This window comes from Diabrotica virgifera, chromosome 4, assembly GCF_917563875.1.
Source record: "Diabrotica virgifera virgifera chromosome 4, PGI_DIABVI_V3a".
NCBI lineage: Eukaryota > Metazoa > Arthropoda > Insecta > Coleoptera > Chrysomelidae > Diabrotica > Diabrotica virgifera.
Window position 1 is genome coordinate 95,666,159 of NC_065446.1, and position 12,636 is coordinate 95,678,794.

Below are 12,636 nucleotides of genomic sequence, written 5' to 3' on the forward strand. Positions count from 1 at the left end.
AGGTAATGACAACTTGTCTTCGAACGGACCAATCACAGGGAAGCATCCTTTTAGGCCGCGCAGTAGACATCCATGTAAAATAAACGAATTTTATTTTCAAAAGCATCAATTTAAACCTCCTGGATGGCATCGCGCTAAACCTCCACCGCGACTTACCTGCTCTGTTCTCTTCCATTCACTACAATGTGTTTGTTTTACATAGATATCGACATCGACCGCGACCTCCACCTCCACCGCGACCCACTTGTTCTGTTCTTACCCTTAGTTAAAAAAATGGCCAAAATTTTAGATTTTCTTTTGAAGACTAAGTAGTTGTCGGACCGCTCTAGTACAGCTTTGGTTTTGTTTTTTGACGTTTCGATTTCCAATTTGAGATTGATATTGAGAGAAATTCCTAAAATAATATGGTAAACAATTAATTTAACCAACAATTGTTGATGATTACTAACATTTTTTTTCTAAATTACATAAAATGCATTATTGCTTGTATTTTAGATTAACTGAGGGAGGCAATGCAATGTGTCACCGTTACTGGCCCGAAGAAGGATCTGAGCTTTACCACATCTACGAAGTACATCTCGTTAGTGAACATATCTGGTGTGATGACTATTTGGTTCGATCTTTCTATCTGAAGAACGTTCGTACTGGAGAGACGAGGACGGTTACTCAGTTCCACTTTTTATCTTGGCCAGAAACTGGAATACCCGCATCTACAAAAGCACTACTGGAATTTAGGTATGTCCTTTTTACTATTTATAACACATTTTTTATGTTTGATAGCACGACAATTTCAATTATTGGACAAAGCAGAATTTTGAGATACGCCTCGAAGAGGATTATGTCGTCTAAATACACCAGACACGTTTTCCAAGATAACTCTCTCAACGCATTTTTCATAAGCCTATTAAATGTCGCAGGAGCATACAGAGTCCAAATCGCATAACGTTGAGTTGCCACAATCCAGATCTTGTGGTGAAGGCTATCTCCCCCTTATCCATTGGGTCCACTTCTAGCTGACATTATCCAGACTTCAATTCCAACGTAGAAAACAATTTACTTCCAGTCAATGTATCCAACGTATCGTCGATCCAAGGCAGAGGATAACAACTATCTTTCTTGATATACGTGTGCAACAAACGATAGTCCACAGAAAAACTCGTAATTCCGTCTTTCTTCTTGACCAAGACGACCATAGAGACCCATGGGCTCGTAAAGCGTTTTATCTCCCCGTCTTTCTTCATTACCTGAACAATCTTTTTAGCTTCCTCTCTCTTCGCTTGTGGTAATCGTTGAATTGTTTCACGAATTGGCTTAGCGTTACCAGTATCAATATATTTGAGAACGGTAGTTATTTTCGTCTATCTTGCTTTCGCCACGAATATGTCACAATACCGCCGAAGAAATTCCCTTAATTTCCCTTTCTTCGACTGATTTAGAAACTGGGCAGCAACTGCAACCATTTAGAATAACTTGTCATTGGAATTATCGGACGTTGTCGTCCGACGGATTATAGACATTAGAAGTACAAAGTTCCTACTTTTGTCCCTTTCTTGATGGTCACTGGGTATTAATTGACATTAATAAATCTTACAGGAATTTCTTTAGCAACAGCAACTAATTCCTTTCCAATTCTGATTCCTCGGCCAACTTCTTCGCTGTGGTTCCAACGCTACATCATAACCTGCTTTCCTTGTTCTACAATTCCTGCAGCCGTGCTACTATGATCCTTTCACTCCTCGCAGGCATAAGTGTATTTTCTTTAATGTGTAGGTAGTTTCTTAATGCACAGTGCGCTGTCATCATGTGAATGAAGAAATACCTCCTCGTTACCAACTTTGATTACCATATTCTCAAAATCCAAGTGAAATGCATGCAAATTCATTACGTTCATTCCTAATATAACATGCGGTGGAGTACTGAGCATGGTTCCGCGGATTTCGCGGAACTAGGGCCCGGGCCCCACAGGGGCCCGCTTTAACCCGCTTTTTGTTTCGAAGAAGAAAGAAAAAATCGAAGAAAAAAATGGGTCACTTATCTTAGCCAGAAAATTCAAAATGAGGTGATAGATTTGCTTGGAAACTCAATTAAAAGTAAATTACTACATAATATTACTGCATCTCCATTTTTTTCGATAGTTTTATAGATGCAACTCAAGACATTTCAGAAACATACCAACTTAGTTAGTTTTTCGATATGTCGAAATTTTTTATTTCGAAGAAAATGTCTTGGATATTGTAATTAACTAATCATTTTTAGGATTTGTTCCGATAACTGACCAAACTGCGTCTACACTTGGCAATAAAATTTTGGCTAAATTATAAACTAAATTAAATATTTGATGGATTCGACCGTTACTTGATGGAAGTTCATTTTATCTAACAATAAAACACTGAATAAGTTTGTTTTCTATACTTCCACAAAATTTATTACAACTATGTGACTACAGCTATTTCGACAGAGTGCCTTTCTCAAGTGATATAGTTTACAATGTGTTTGCTTTTTTAAGTCTTTTATTGAAGAGGTTGAGGAGTGGGGAGCTGTTTGTCTCGAGTTGGTCATTCAGAATTATATCTACATTTTTCATTGAAATTAATAATTAATAAATTATTAAATTTAACAAATTAATATAAATGAATAAATAAACAATTGAATAAATAAATGAATAAATAAATAATTGAATAAATGAATAAATAAATGAATAAATAATTAAATAAATAATTGAATAAATTAATAAATTAAACAAATTAATAAATTGAAAAATACAGATATAATTCTGAACGACCAACTCCTCAACCTCTTCAGTTAAAGACTTAAAAAGGCAAACACATTGTAAACTATATCACTTGAGAAAGGCACTCTGCCGAAACAGCTATAGTCACATAGTTGTAATAAATGTTGTGGAAGTATAGAAAACAAACGTTTTCAGTGTTTTATTGTTAGATAAATTAAATATATGCATGGACAAACTGCGGGGTCAGAGTCAGCGCAGCAAATATGAGTGGTGTTTATAATGCCGTTCAAGCCAAAATGTCGAAAAGATATCAAAACGCTCCTCATGTTCACAGCACTTCATGTAGTCTTAACTTAGTTTTAAATGATTCAGTCAAAAATATTTAAACTTTACTGTGATCATTGATATGTGTTCAATATTTTTAGATGTTTATTCCACATTTTTTTGTGTTTGCATCAGCTTCATGCATTTTATTTTGATAAAAATTGTTTTTGGTTTTTGTTAACAAACTATTAATCCTGTTTCTATAGTTTTTATAATCAACATTAAGTGTTAGCGAAAATTGCTTTATTAATTACTTTTAAAGAAAATCTCGTCGTTTGATTAAAGATATCAACCCCACCGTTATTACAAGGTTTTATTTTTGATTTTTTTTATTTAAGAGTTGTATCTCCCTAGTGGTTGGCATGTAATTATTTAACTTTTGATTATTTATAAAAAACTGCTGGAGTAAAGTGATCACTAGTGATCAGTTATGTCTCATGTCAGTATGGAAATCGGTAAGCTACTGATCTATAGGTACGCCACTGATAACATGTTCTTCGATATCAGCAACTGTGACAGTATGAACGAACTTTTTTGTCCAAATTTCTAATTTTATCTGGATTTCTTCGTGGGTGTTGACCCAGCGACCAGCGTCTTGTGACCAGCTAATCGCAGTGTTAATAACTGCATTTCATAAATCACGAAGAATCCTTTCCTGTCTACAAACATTTTCCTATCTTCGAATCGTTTTCCTATCTTCAAATATAAGTTCCCGGATCGAAGCCTTCTTCTTTTAAGGCATCCCTCAGTCGTTGTGTTCTTCTTCTTCTGGTTCCTGTCCGTTTCGGATGTTGGAAATCATATCGGCATTCATAACCTATAGTCTAAGAGCTAGTGAACCCTCCCACTATTAACGGTCGTCCTGTAAAGCTAGAAATTTTTCTAGTGATAATTCATAGCACACCAAGGCTAAAAACCATGACCTGGCAGGCATCAGCGATGCACGTGTATCTACCAGGTGAATCGAAAAGTGCAAATTTAGGGGGTAAAATAAACTTTCTCCTGTAAGGTTTAAATTTAAGTATGTGTTTGAGTGAGTCATTTAGAAGAAATGTGTACAATGACAGGCGATTCTGAAGAGCATAATACCTTGCCAGGCGAGGGGAAATATTAGAGGTTTTTCCTAAAATTATTCTTTTTGCATCGAACAAATTTTTTTTAGGTTTTTTGAATTATTCCAAATAGAAAAGGTCTTTAGTGATTTTTCTCTTAAGTTAATAGTCTTTGTTATATAATTTCAATGTTGCCAAGGTACGTAGATATTCTTTAAACATTGATTGATGAAATCCCGAAGAGTTTTTTGCAATAAAATATCGAAAACCCCTTGGTTTTATTAATTGCTAATCAAGCGGGCGCGACACTGTAGGATAAGTGAGGACGTTTGAGTTTGCATAAATTCATTATCTCGAGAGTGGGCAAATTTCAAGAGAAATCCTCAGACAGGTCGATTTTTATTTTTGAATTAGGACTTTTTGGCATATATATAATACTAGTGACGTCATCCATCTGGGCGTGATGACGTAATCGATGATTTTTTTAAATAAGAGTAGGGGTTGTGTGATAGCTCATTTGAAAGGTTATTTAATTCTCTATTTAGTAATATAAACATTAACATAATTATTTATACTGGGTGCACAAAAAAATTTTTCTTCTATTTGTCAAATTTAATCAAAGTTAATTTAATAAAAAAAAATTTTTTGTACACCCTGTATAAATAATTATGTTAATGCTTATATTAGTGAATAGAGAATTAAATAACCTTTCAAATGAGCTATCACACAACCCCTACTCTCATTTAAAAAAATCATCGATTACGTCATCACGCTCAGATGGATGACGTCACTTCTTCTTCTTTAAGTACCGTGCCCAAATTTTTAGGCGTGGGTAGCTTCCATAACAATTTGCCGATATCGTTCTCGATCTTGTGCGGCATGTAACAATTGATCTGCTGATAAGCCAGTCCATTGACGAAGGTTTCGGAGCCATGAATATTTCTTTCGACCAATTCCTCTTTTTCCGTCGATCTTTCCATTGAGTATTAACTGCAGCATCCTGTATCTGCTACCTCTCATTATATGCCCCAGATATTCAAATTTTCTCTTTTTTATCATCTTCATTAAGTCACCTTCGCCTTGACCTACTCTGTTTAAGACTTCTCTGTTTGAAATGCGTTGAACCCAAGATATTCTGAGCATTCTACGATACGACCACATCTCAAAGGCTTCTAATTTGTTCATCATGTTAACCTTCATGATCCAGGTTTCACATCCATATAGTAATACAGGATACACATAACATTTTAGGAACTTGATTCTTAGTTGTAAATTCAGCTGAGAGTTGCTCAGAATAGATCTAAGTTTCATAAATGCTCCTCTTGCAATTTCTATACGAGTTTTAATTTCTTCATCCGGATTTAGTGTCTCGTTTATCCAACATCCTAGGTATTTAAAATGGTTAACTTTTGTTATTGATTCATCACTGACAATTAGTTGCATAGGGCCGACGTCTTGTTTACTAACCACAAGTAACTTTGTCTTTGTTGCATTTATGTTAAGTCCGTTATTCAAGTAGTGACTCGATCAATAAGGAATTGAAGATCTTCGATATTTTCAGCCATGATCGCGGTGTCGCGATCATGACGTCACTAGTATTATGTATATATATATATATATATATATATATATATATATATATATATATATATATATATATATATATATATATGCCAAAAAGTCCTAATTTAAAAATAAAAATCGACCTGTCTCAGGATTTCTCTTGAAATTTGCCTATTCTCGAGATAATGAATTTATGCCAACTCAAATGTCCTCACTTATACTACAGTGTCGCGCCCGCTTGATTAGCAATTAAAAACAAAGGCGTTTCCGATATTGTATTGCAAAAAAATTTGGGATTTCATCAACCAATGTTTAAAGAATATATACCTACCTTGGCAACTTTGAAATTTTTAGATAAATGTCCGATTTCGGGTTAAAAATGGCCGATTTCGCAATTTTCAAAATTTTCAATCGCTTATATAACAAAAACTATTAACTAAGAGAAAAATCACTAAAGACTTTTTCTGTTTGGAATGATTCAAAAAACCTAAAAAAAATTGTTTGATGCAAAAAGAATAATTTTAGGAAAAACCTCTAATCTTTCCCCTCGCCTGGCAAGGTCTTATGCTCTTCAGAATCGCCTGTCATTGTACACATTTCTTCTAAATGACTCACTCAAACACATACTTAAATTTAAACCTTACAGGAGAAAGTTTATTTTACCCCCTAAATTTGCACTTTTCGATTCACCTGGTAGATACACGTGCACCGCTGATGCCTGCCAGGTCATGGTTTTTAGCCTTGGTGTGCTATGAATTATCACTAGAAAAATTTCTAGCCTTACAGAACTACCGTTAGTCGGAGGGTTCACTAGCTCTTAGACTACTAGCTATCTGCGGCTCGAAACAGTTCCGTTGAGGTTTTCTTAAACCATGTTCTCTAATTCCGCAGACATGATATTCTCCTTCTACCGGGTCCGCGCTTACCTTTGACTTTACCTTGTAATATGGACTGCAGCAGTGAGTACCGGTGACTATTTCTCATAAAATGTCCCAATTACTGCAATTTTCTGCGTTTGATGGTAAACACAATCTCCGGTTCCTTCTTCATTCTTCATTCTTTCTAGAACTTCCTTGTTCGTGATCCTTGCTGTTCATGATATTCTCAGCATTCTTCTATAAAGCCACATCTCAAATGCTTCAAGTTTTTTAATAGTGGTGTCTGTAAGCGTCTATGCCTCCGCTCCGTACAATAATACAGAGAAAACATAACATCTCAAATATCTCATTTTGTATCTGGGGATATGTTGTGGCTTTTGAAAATGGCACTTATTTTGTTAAACTTCGTACTTGTCTTTCCTATGCGGCACTTTATTTCCTGTAGATTTCTTCACTGCTCATTGATAAAAGTTCCCAGGTAACAATACTGTTTTACGCGCTCTATCTGCGTTCCATTAATGTATAGATGAGCCCCGTTTGTTTCGTTTTTTGGGTATTAATGTTTAGTGCGTACTGTTGACAGTACTCGTTGATTCTGTCCATTAGCCTCTGAAGCTCCCCTAAAATATCTGCTATCACCATGGTGTCGTCGGCATATCTAATATTGTTTACTCTTTCTCCATTTAGATGGATGCCTTCGTCCACATTGTATAGGGCCTCGTTAAAAATTCTGTCTGAGTACATATTAAATATTAACGGCGATAGGATACATCTCCCTGTCTAACTCTACGTAGTATTTTTATGTGATCTGTTTCTTCTCCGTTAATTTTCATATATGCGGTCTGATTCCAGTAAAGTTCTGAAATTATTCTGAGGTTTTTATCATCCCAGTCTGCTTCATTTAAAATGTTAATCATCTTTTGTATCATTGTATTAGTTTAGCCGTTTTTCCTGTAGAATCCATTCTCGTTCTTCGAGTTCCTTTCGTAAATTAGTTACACAAATTCACAAATTCTTAAAGTCATTTTTCATAAAATGGATTTAACACTTAGTGTATTTAGTTTATGAGAAAAGAGGACATAGAACCAATTATATCCATACACTGCGAGACAATCAATGCCATATGATAATCGACGATAAAGAACTAACAGAAGAATGGAAAGGGTATTTCAGGGACCTTCTAAACATCATACAGGAAGAACAGCACAAAGAAGAGATCTATATAACAGCAGATATGCACGTCGAAAATCCCTCTTTTGAAGAATTTCGAAAGGCCTTAAATAAGCTGAAAAATGACAAAGCGCCGGGTACGGACGAGATACCAGTAGAATTTCTGAAATATGGTGGAGAAACATTACATCGCCAAATCCATCAATTAATAACACAGATATGGTTAGAAGGAAGGATGCCAGCAAGATGAAAGGAAAACATCATAGTGTCCACCGCCAAAAAAGGGGACAAAATAAAATGCGCGAATTACAGAGGAATTTCACTCTTAAACACGGCATATAAAATCCTCTCAAACATCATTCTTAGTAGACTAACCCCTTATACTGAAAATGTCCTAGGAGAATATCAAGCCGGTTTTAGGGCAAACAGACCCACAATAGATCAACTATTCACGCTGAGACAGCTTCTAGAAAAGGGATGGGAGTATAACAGACCCAAACACAATCTCTTCATAGACTTTCGACAGGCATATGACAGCGTAGAAAGAAGCCAAGTATGGAATGCCATGGCGGAGTTCTCAAAACCAAAGAAACTTATTCGGATGACTAAAGCCTGTATGGAGGGTGGAATATCAAAAGAACGTGTAAATAACACAAACTGTCTGACAGCTTCGAAATCAACAGTGGACTCAAACAGGGTGATGCGTTATCTCCACTACTTTTTAACTTTGTATTAGAGAAAGCCATGAGGTCGGCCGAAATAAAAACAGAACTGCTATCGGTTTAAGGTCCCAAGCTATTACTAGCATGCGTAGATGACATTGATCTCGTTGGAGACTCCATCCTATCCACAAAAGCTATTTTCAACAAGGTGGAAGGAGGTGAAATAGGGCTGAGGATTAATGAAGAGAAGACGAAATATATGTGTATAAATAGAACGACATGAAGAGACAGCATAGGACAAAATGTGATGGTCAACACCTTCGATTTCGAAAGAGTACAACGTTTTAACTATCTGGGGGCCGTAATCACAGCTGACAACGATGTTACTGAAGAAATAAAAGACAGAATCCAATTAGCAAATCGCTGTCTATTCGCACTGGATAAGCTTATAAATTCAAAAATCTTACAAGAAGTTCCAAGAACAAAATCTATAAATCCATCGTCAGACCTGTACTAACATATGGTTGCGAAACGTGGACCATGACCAAATTAAACGAAGAAAAGCTCAGACGTTTTGAACGAAAAATATTTAGAAACATTTTCGAACCTCACCACGACATTAACACAAACCAGTATTTACAAATCAGAACCAACTTCGAATTAAAAAACTCTACAATGTCACCGATATTGTCCAAGAAATTAAATCACAGCGACTAAGATGTGCAGGCCACGTGCACAGACTTCATGACTAGAGACTTGTAAGACTGGCATGGGAGGAGATTCCTACAGGCAAAAGACCACTCAGGCGCCCCAGAATGCGATGGAGAGATAACATCCAAGCAGATCTCCGGAAAATGAACATTCCATTTGACCCTAGGTTGATGGAAGACCGAACAAATTGGAAGAAAGTTGTACAGTCAGCCAGGACCCACCCAGGGTTGTAGCGCTAAGTGATGATGATGATGATGTAGTTAGTTTATATTTTAAAAATTTAGATTATAAGTTTTACATTTGAACTGGTTAAAAAATCTAAATCATTCTTGTATATATTTTATATCCCGTTATCTGGTCTTCTCTTAAATTTGCTTGAAAGATGGCACCCTTTAGTGACGTCACGCAGTTACATGCTCCTCGTTTGGAATAGTCCCGAATGCAGCATATCGATTTGGAAGAAGGTGGGATGCTAGATTTACTCGTCAGCTCAAGAAACCTATAAAAACGGAAAATCTGCCGACAGTGTAAATATTACGATACAATTATGGGCATGTCCCCTTTATATTTAAAGGCTGCTTCTCGTATTGTGTTCTAAGTCTAATCTTTCAACTATTTGGAGAGTAAAAACATAGTCAATTTATTTTTTCAAATAATCCATTTTGTTGCAGGAGAAAAGTCAATAAGTCTTACCGCGGCAGATCTTGTCCAATCGTAGTCCACTGCAGCGACGGAGCAGGAAGAACCGGAACCTACTGTCTCATCGACATGGTACTGAGTCGAATGGCCAAAGGCGCAAAGGAAATCGATATCGCAGCAACACTGGAACATCTACGAGACCAGAGACCCAGAATGGTAGCTACCAAACAACAGTTCGAATTCGTGCTCACCGCTGTCGCAGAAGAAGTACACGCCATCCTGAAAGCCCTACCGCCCCAACCCAGTCCGGCCCCGGTCCAAGAAAAGGAAAAATAGATACGAGAAAATTCTTCACTCAACACAAGGTGTTTATTGCCCAGGCTCGGGTGAGAAGACACCTCATATGAGTTTTTTGTTTATGTTCGGGAATTTTGAATATGCAGTAAAGACAGTAGATCCAAACAGTACCTATTGTTTAGAGAAAACATCTCAAAGAAGAATTTTTAAAGCACTTCATGGACAATAAGTTTTAGATCAACGTTTCAACAGTACTTTCGAACATTTGAACATATAAGAAATTCCCAGTTGTCTTATTTATGGATATCTGTAATCACTATGTTACCAGAAGATTCAACGATGAATACTCCAGCACTATTCTTCGTTGACGCGTACCTTGTTTCAAAATCTACATATCTATGTTTAGTTATTCAAAAGATCTATTTACAAACAAATAAAATATATTTATTGCAACAGATGTATATTGTGTTTTCTGGAATGTAGCTTGGTTGGAGTTTTTAGGGAACGACAAAAGATATAAATATAGTACCAAACCACATTCTTAATGACAAAAATGTTAGACTATTTATTTTTATATATGTTTTAAAGACATTTTTAACTTATAATCTATGTTACTATGTGTTGTTGAGTTAATTTTTTAATAGCCTATTCAGATAGACTTCTATTTTATGAACTTTGTATTCCACATGAAAAGAGCCGTTTCAAGCTATATTTTTGATCTCCAGCCTCTCAAAAGTACGGCTTCAACTGGGCTCTTGATATCGACGCTTAAAAAGGAGAAGAATATTATATATATTAAAAGTATTTATATAGCCGTATGTTCCAGACTGAAATTAATGACAAGGTGTAAAATGAAAAATTATCAATTTCTGTCTAATGGGGAGGCAGGGACGACTGTTCAGTTGGATTTGTTTCCCCCATGACGATTATAATATTTAATGAAAAAGGTATAATTACAAATAAGATGTTCTATGCTATATTTATCAGCTCTATTTTGTCAAATCATGTTATTAATTGTGAATTATAAATGTACTGATTCAAAAAAATTAGATTATTAGTGTAATGTAAGCATGTGTATGTATACAGCATACTAGTTGTTGTTATTTCTTTTGTTTCTATCCCGTACCTACTCCTATTCTACTAATAGCCAAAGAACTTAATTAGAAGAATATTGATATCTATGCACTTCAAGAGACAAAGAAAAAGGGAAAACTAAAAATTGGTAGTTCCCTAGGTTGGCTGTATACCATATAGTTAAAAAACTACATGAAGTAAAAACCATTTCCATTTACCAGCTGCAGACGGGGGATGTGAATTGCATAGTGTAGAATTCCTTCCCTCTCGTCTTCACTGCAGCATCCATTTGACTTGCAAATTGTAGAAGTCTTGGAGGTGTCACCAGGAAAGTGTACCAATAAGTTTTCAATTTAAATATCTTTTAGTAATATTTTTAATATTTTCAATATTAATAATTTACTATTAGGATTGAAAACTACTTCGTCTTTCAATACCAGATGGCGCTAGCCACCTACTATCATCACTTCAGTTGCAATGGGTGGGAAAACCTCTCGATACGAATCAGTTAAAATATGGAGAACAGTGCCTACGTTCCTTCCGATGAAGGCTCCAATAAGAGCCGAAAATCGCGGTTAAAGGGACTGGACTGCACTCCGTATTCTAATTAAAAAGTAAGATTGTTTTGCCTTCGCATTGCAACTGAATAAACATGGTATACATTTTTATTTTAAAAACCATTTCTATGTAATAGGTATATTTACTAAAAATTTTTTAAAAATCCCAATGGATTGAATAAAATATGTCCAATTCAGAACGTTTTCAGACCTATCAGTCCATCATCAGTGAATCTAAAATAGAAGTAATCCCACTATTAAAATTGAAAAGATGGTTGAAATTTTGAAAGTTAAAAAATGTGGTTATGATTACTTACTCAAATACTTGCTAAATAGCCCCAGAACCAAACAATGGTTGTAATTGTAATTCAATCTACATTATTTTGAAGTAATATTGAAAAAGCTAATAGTCCTTTGAATAATGTAGATTGAATTACAATTACAACCATTGTTTTGTTCTGGGGATATTTAGCAAGTATTTGAGTAAGTAATCATAACCACATTTTTTAACTTTCAAAATTTCAACCATCTTTTCAATTTTAATAGTGGCATTACTTATTCTATTTTAGATTCACTGATGATGGACTGATAGGTCCGAAAACGTTCTGAATTGGCCATATTTTAACCCATTGGGATTTTTAAAAATTTTTTAGTAAATATAATTATTACATAGAAGTGGTTTTTACTTCATGTTAGAGTTTTTAAAAAAGGGAAAAGGCCAAATTATGTTAGATAACGACTTAATGCTCTACAGTGGTGTTGCGAAAGAAACCGGAGCCAAAGAAGGAGTCGTCCCATTACACCAGAAGCGTTTAATCCAAGAAGAATACTAAATTCCAAAATACCAAATAAATATATCTCTGAAAGAATCATTGGTGAAAGGAAAATATGGTGAAGCTGCAATGACGATCAACTGAAAATAATAATAAAGAATATTGTTCTGTAGCTATTTATTTGTGCCATTTATGTAAATTTCTA

At 35.3% G+C, this 12,636-nt stretch overlaps 1 protein-coding gene across 3 annotated transcripts in view; it reads left to right on the plus strand.

The window, feature by feature from the left end:
- Window positions 1-11,130, plus strand: part of LOC114329806 (receptor-type tyrosine-protein phosphatase N2) — a 277,330-nt gene extending 266,200 nt beyond the window's left edge. For all 3 annotated transcript variants that reach the window (XM_028279035.2, XM_028279034.2, XM_028279036.2), the window contains exons 14-15: window positions 496-735; window positions 9,763-11,130. In XM_028279035.2, coding sequence (XP_028134836.1) covers window positions 496-735; window positions 9,763-10,066 — 544 coding nt within the window. In that variant the 3' untranslated portion in view covers window positions 10,067-11,130. The remainder of the gene's footprint in view (window positions 1-495; window positions 736-9,762) is intronic.
- Window positions 11,131-12,636: the final 1,506 nt, after the last annotated feature.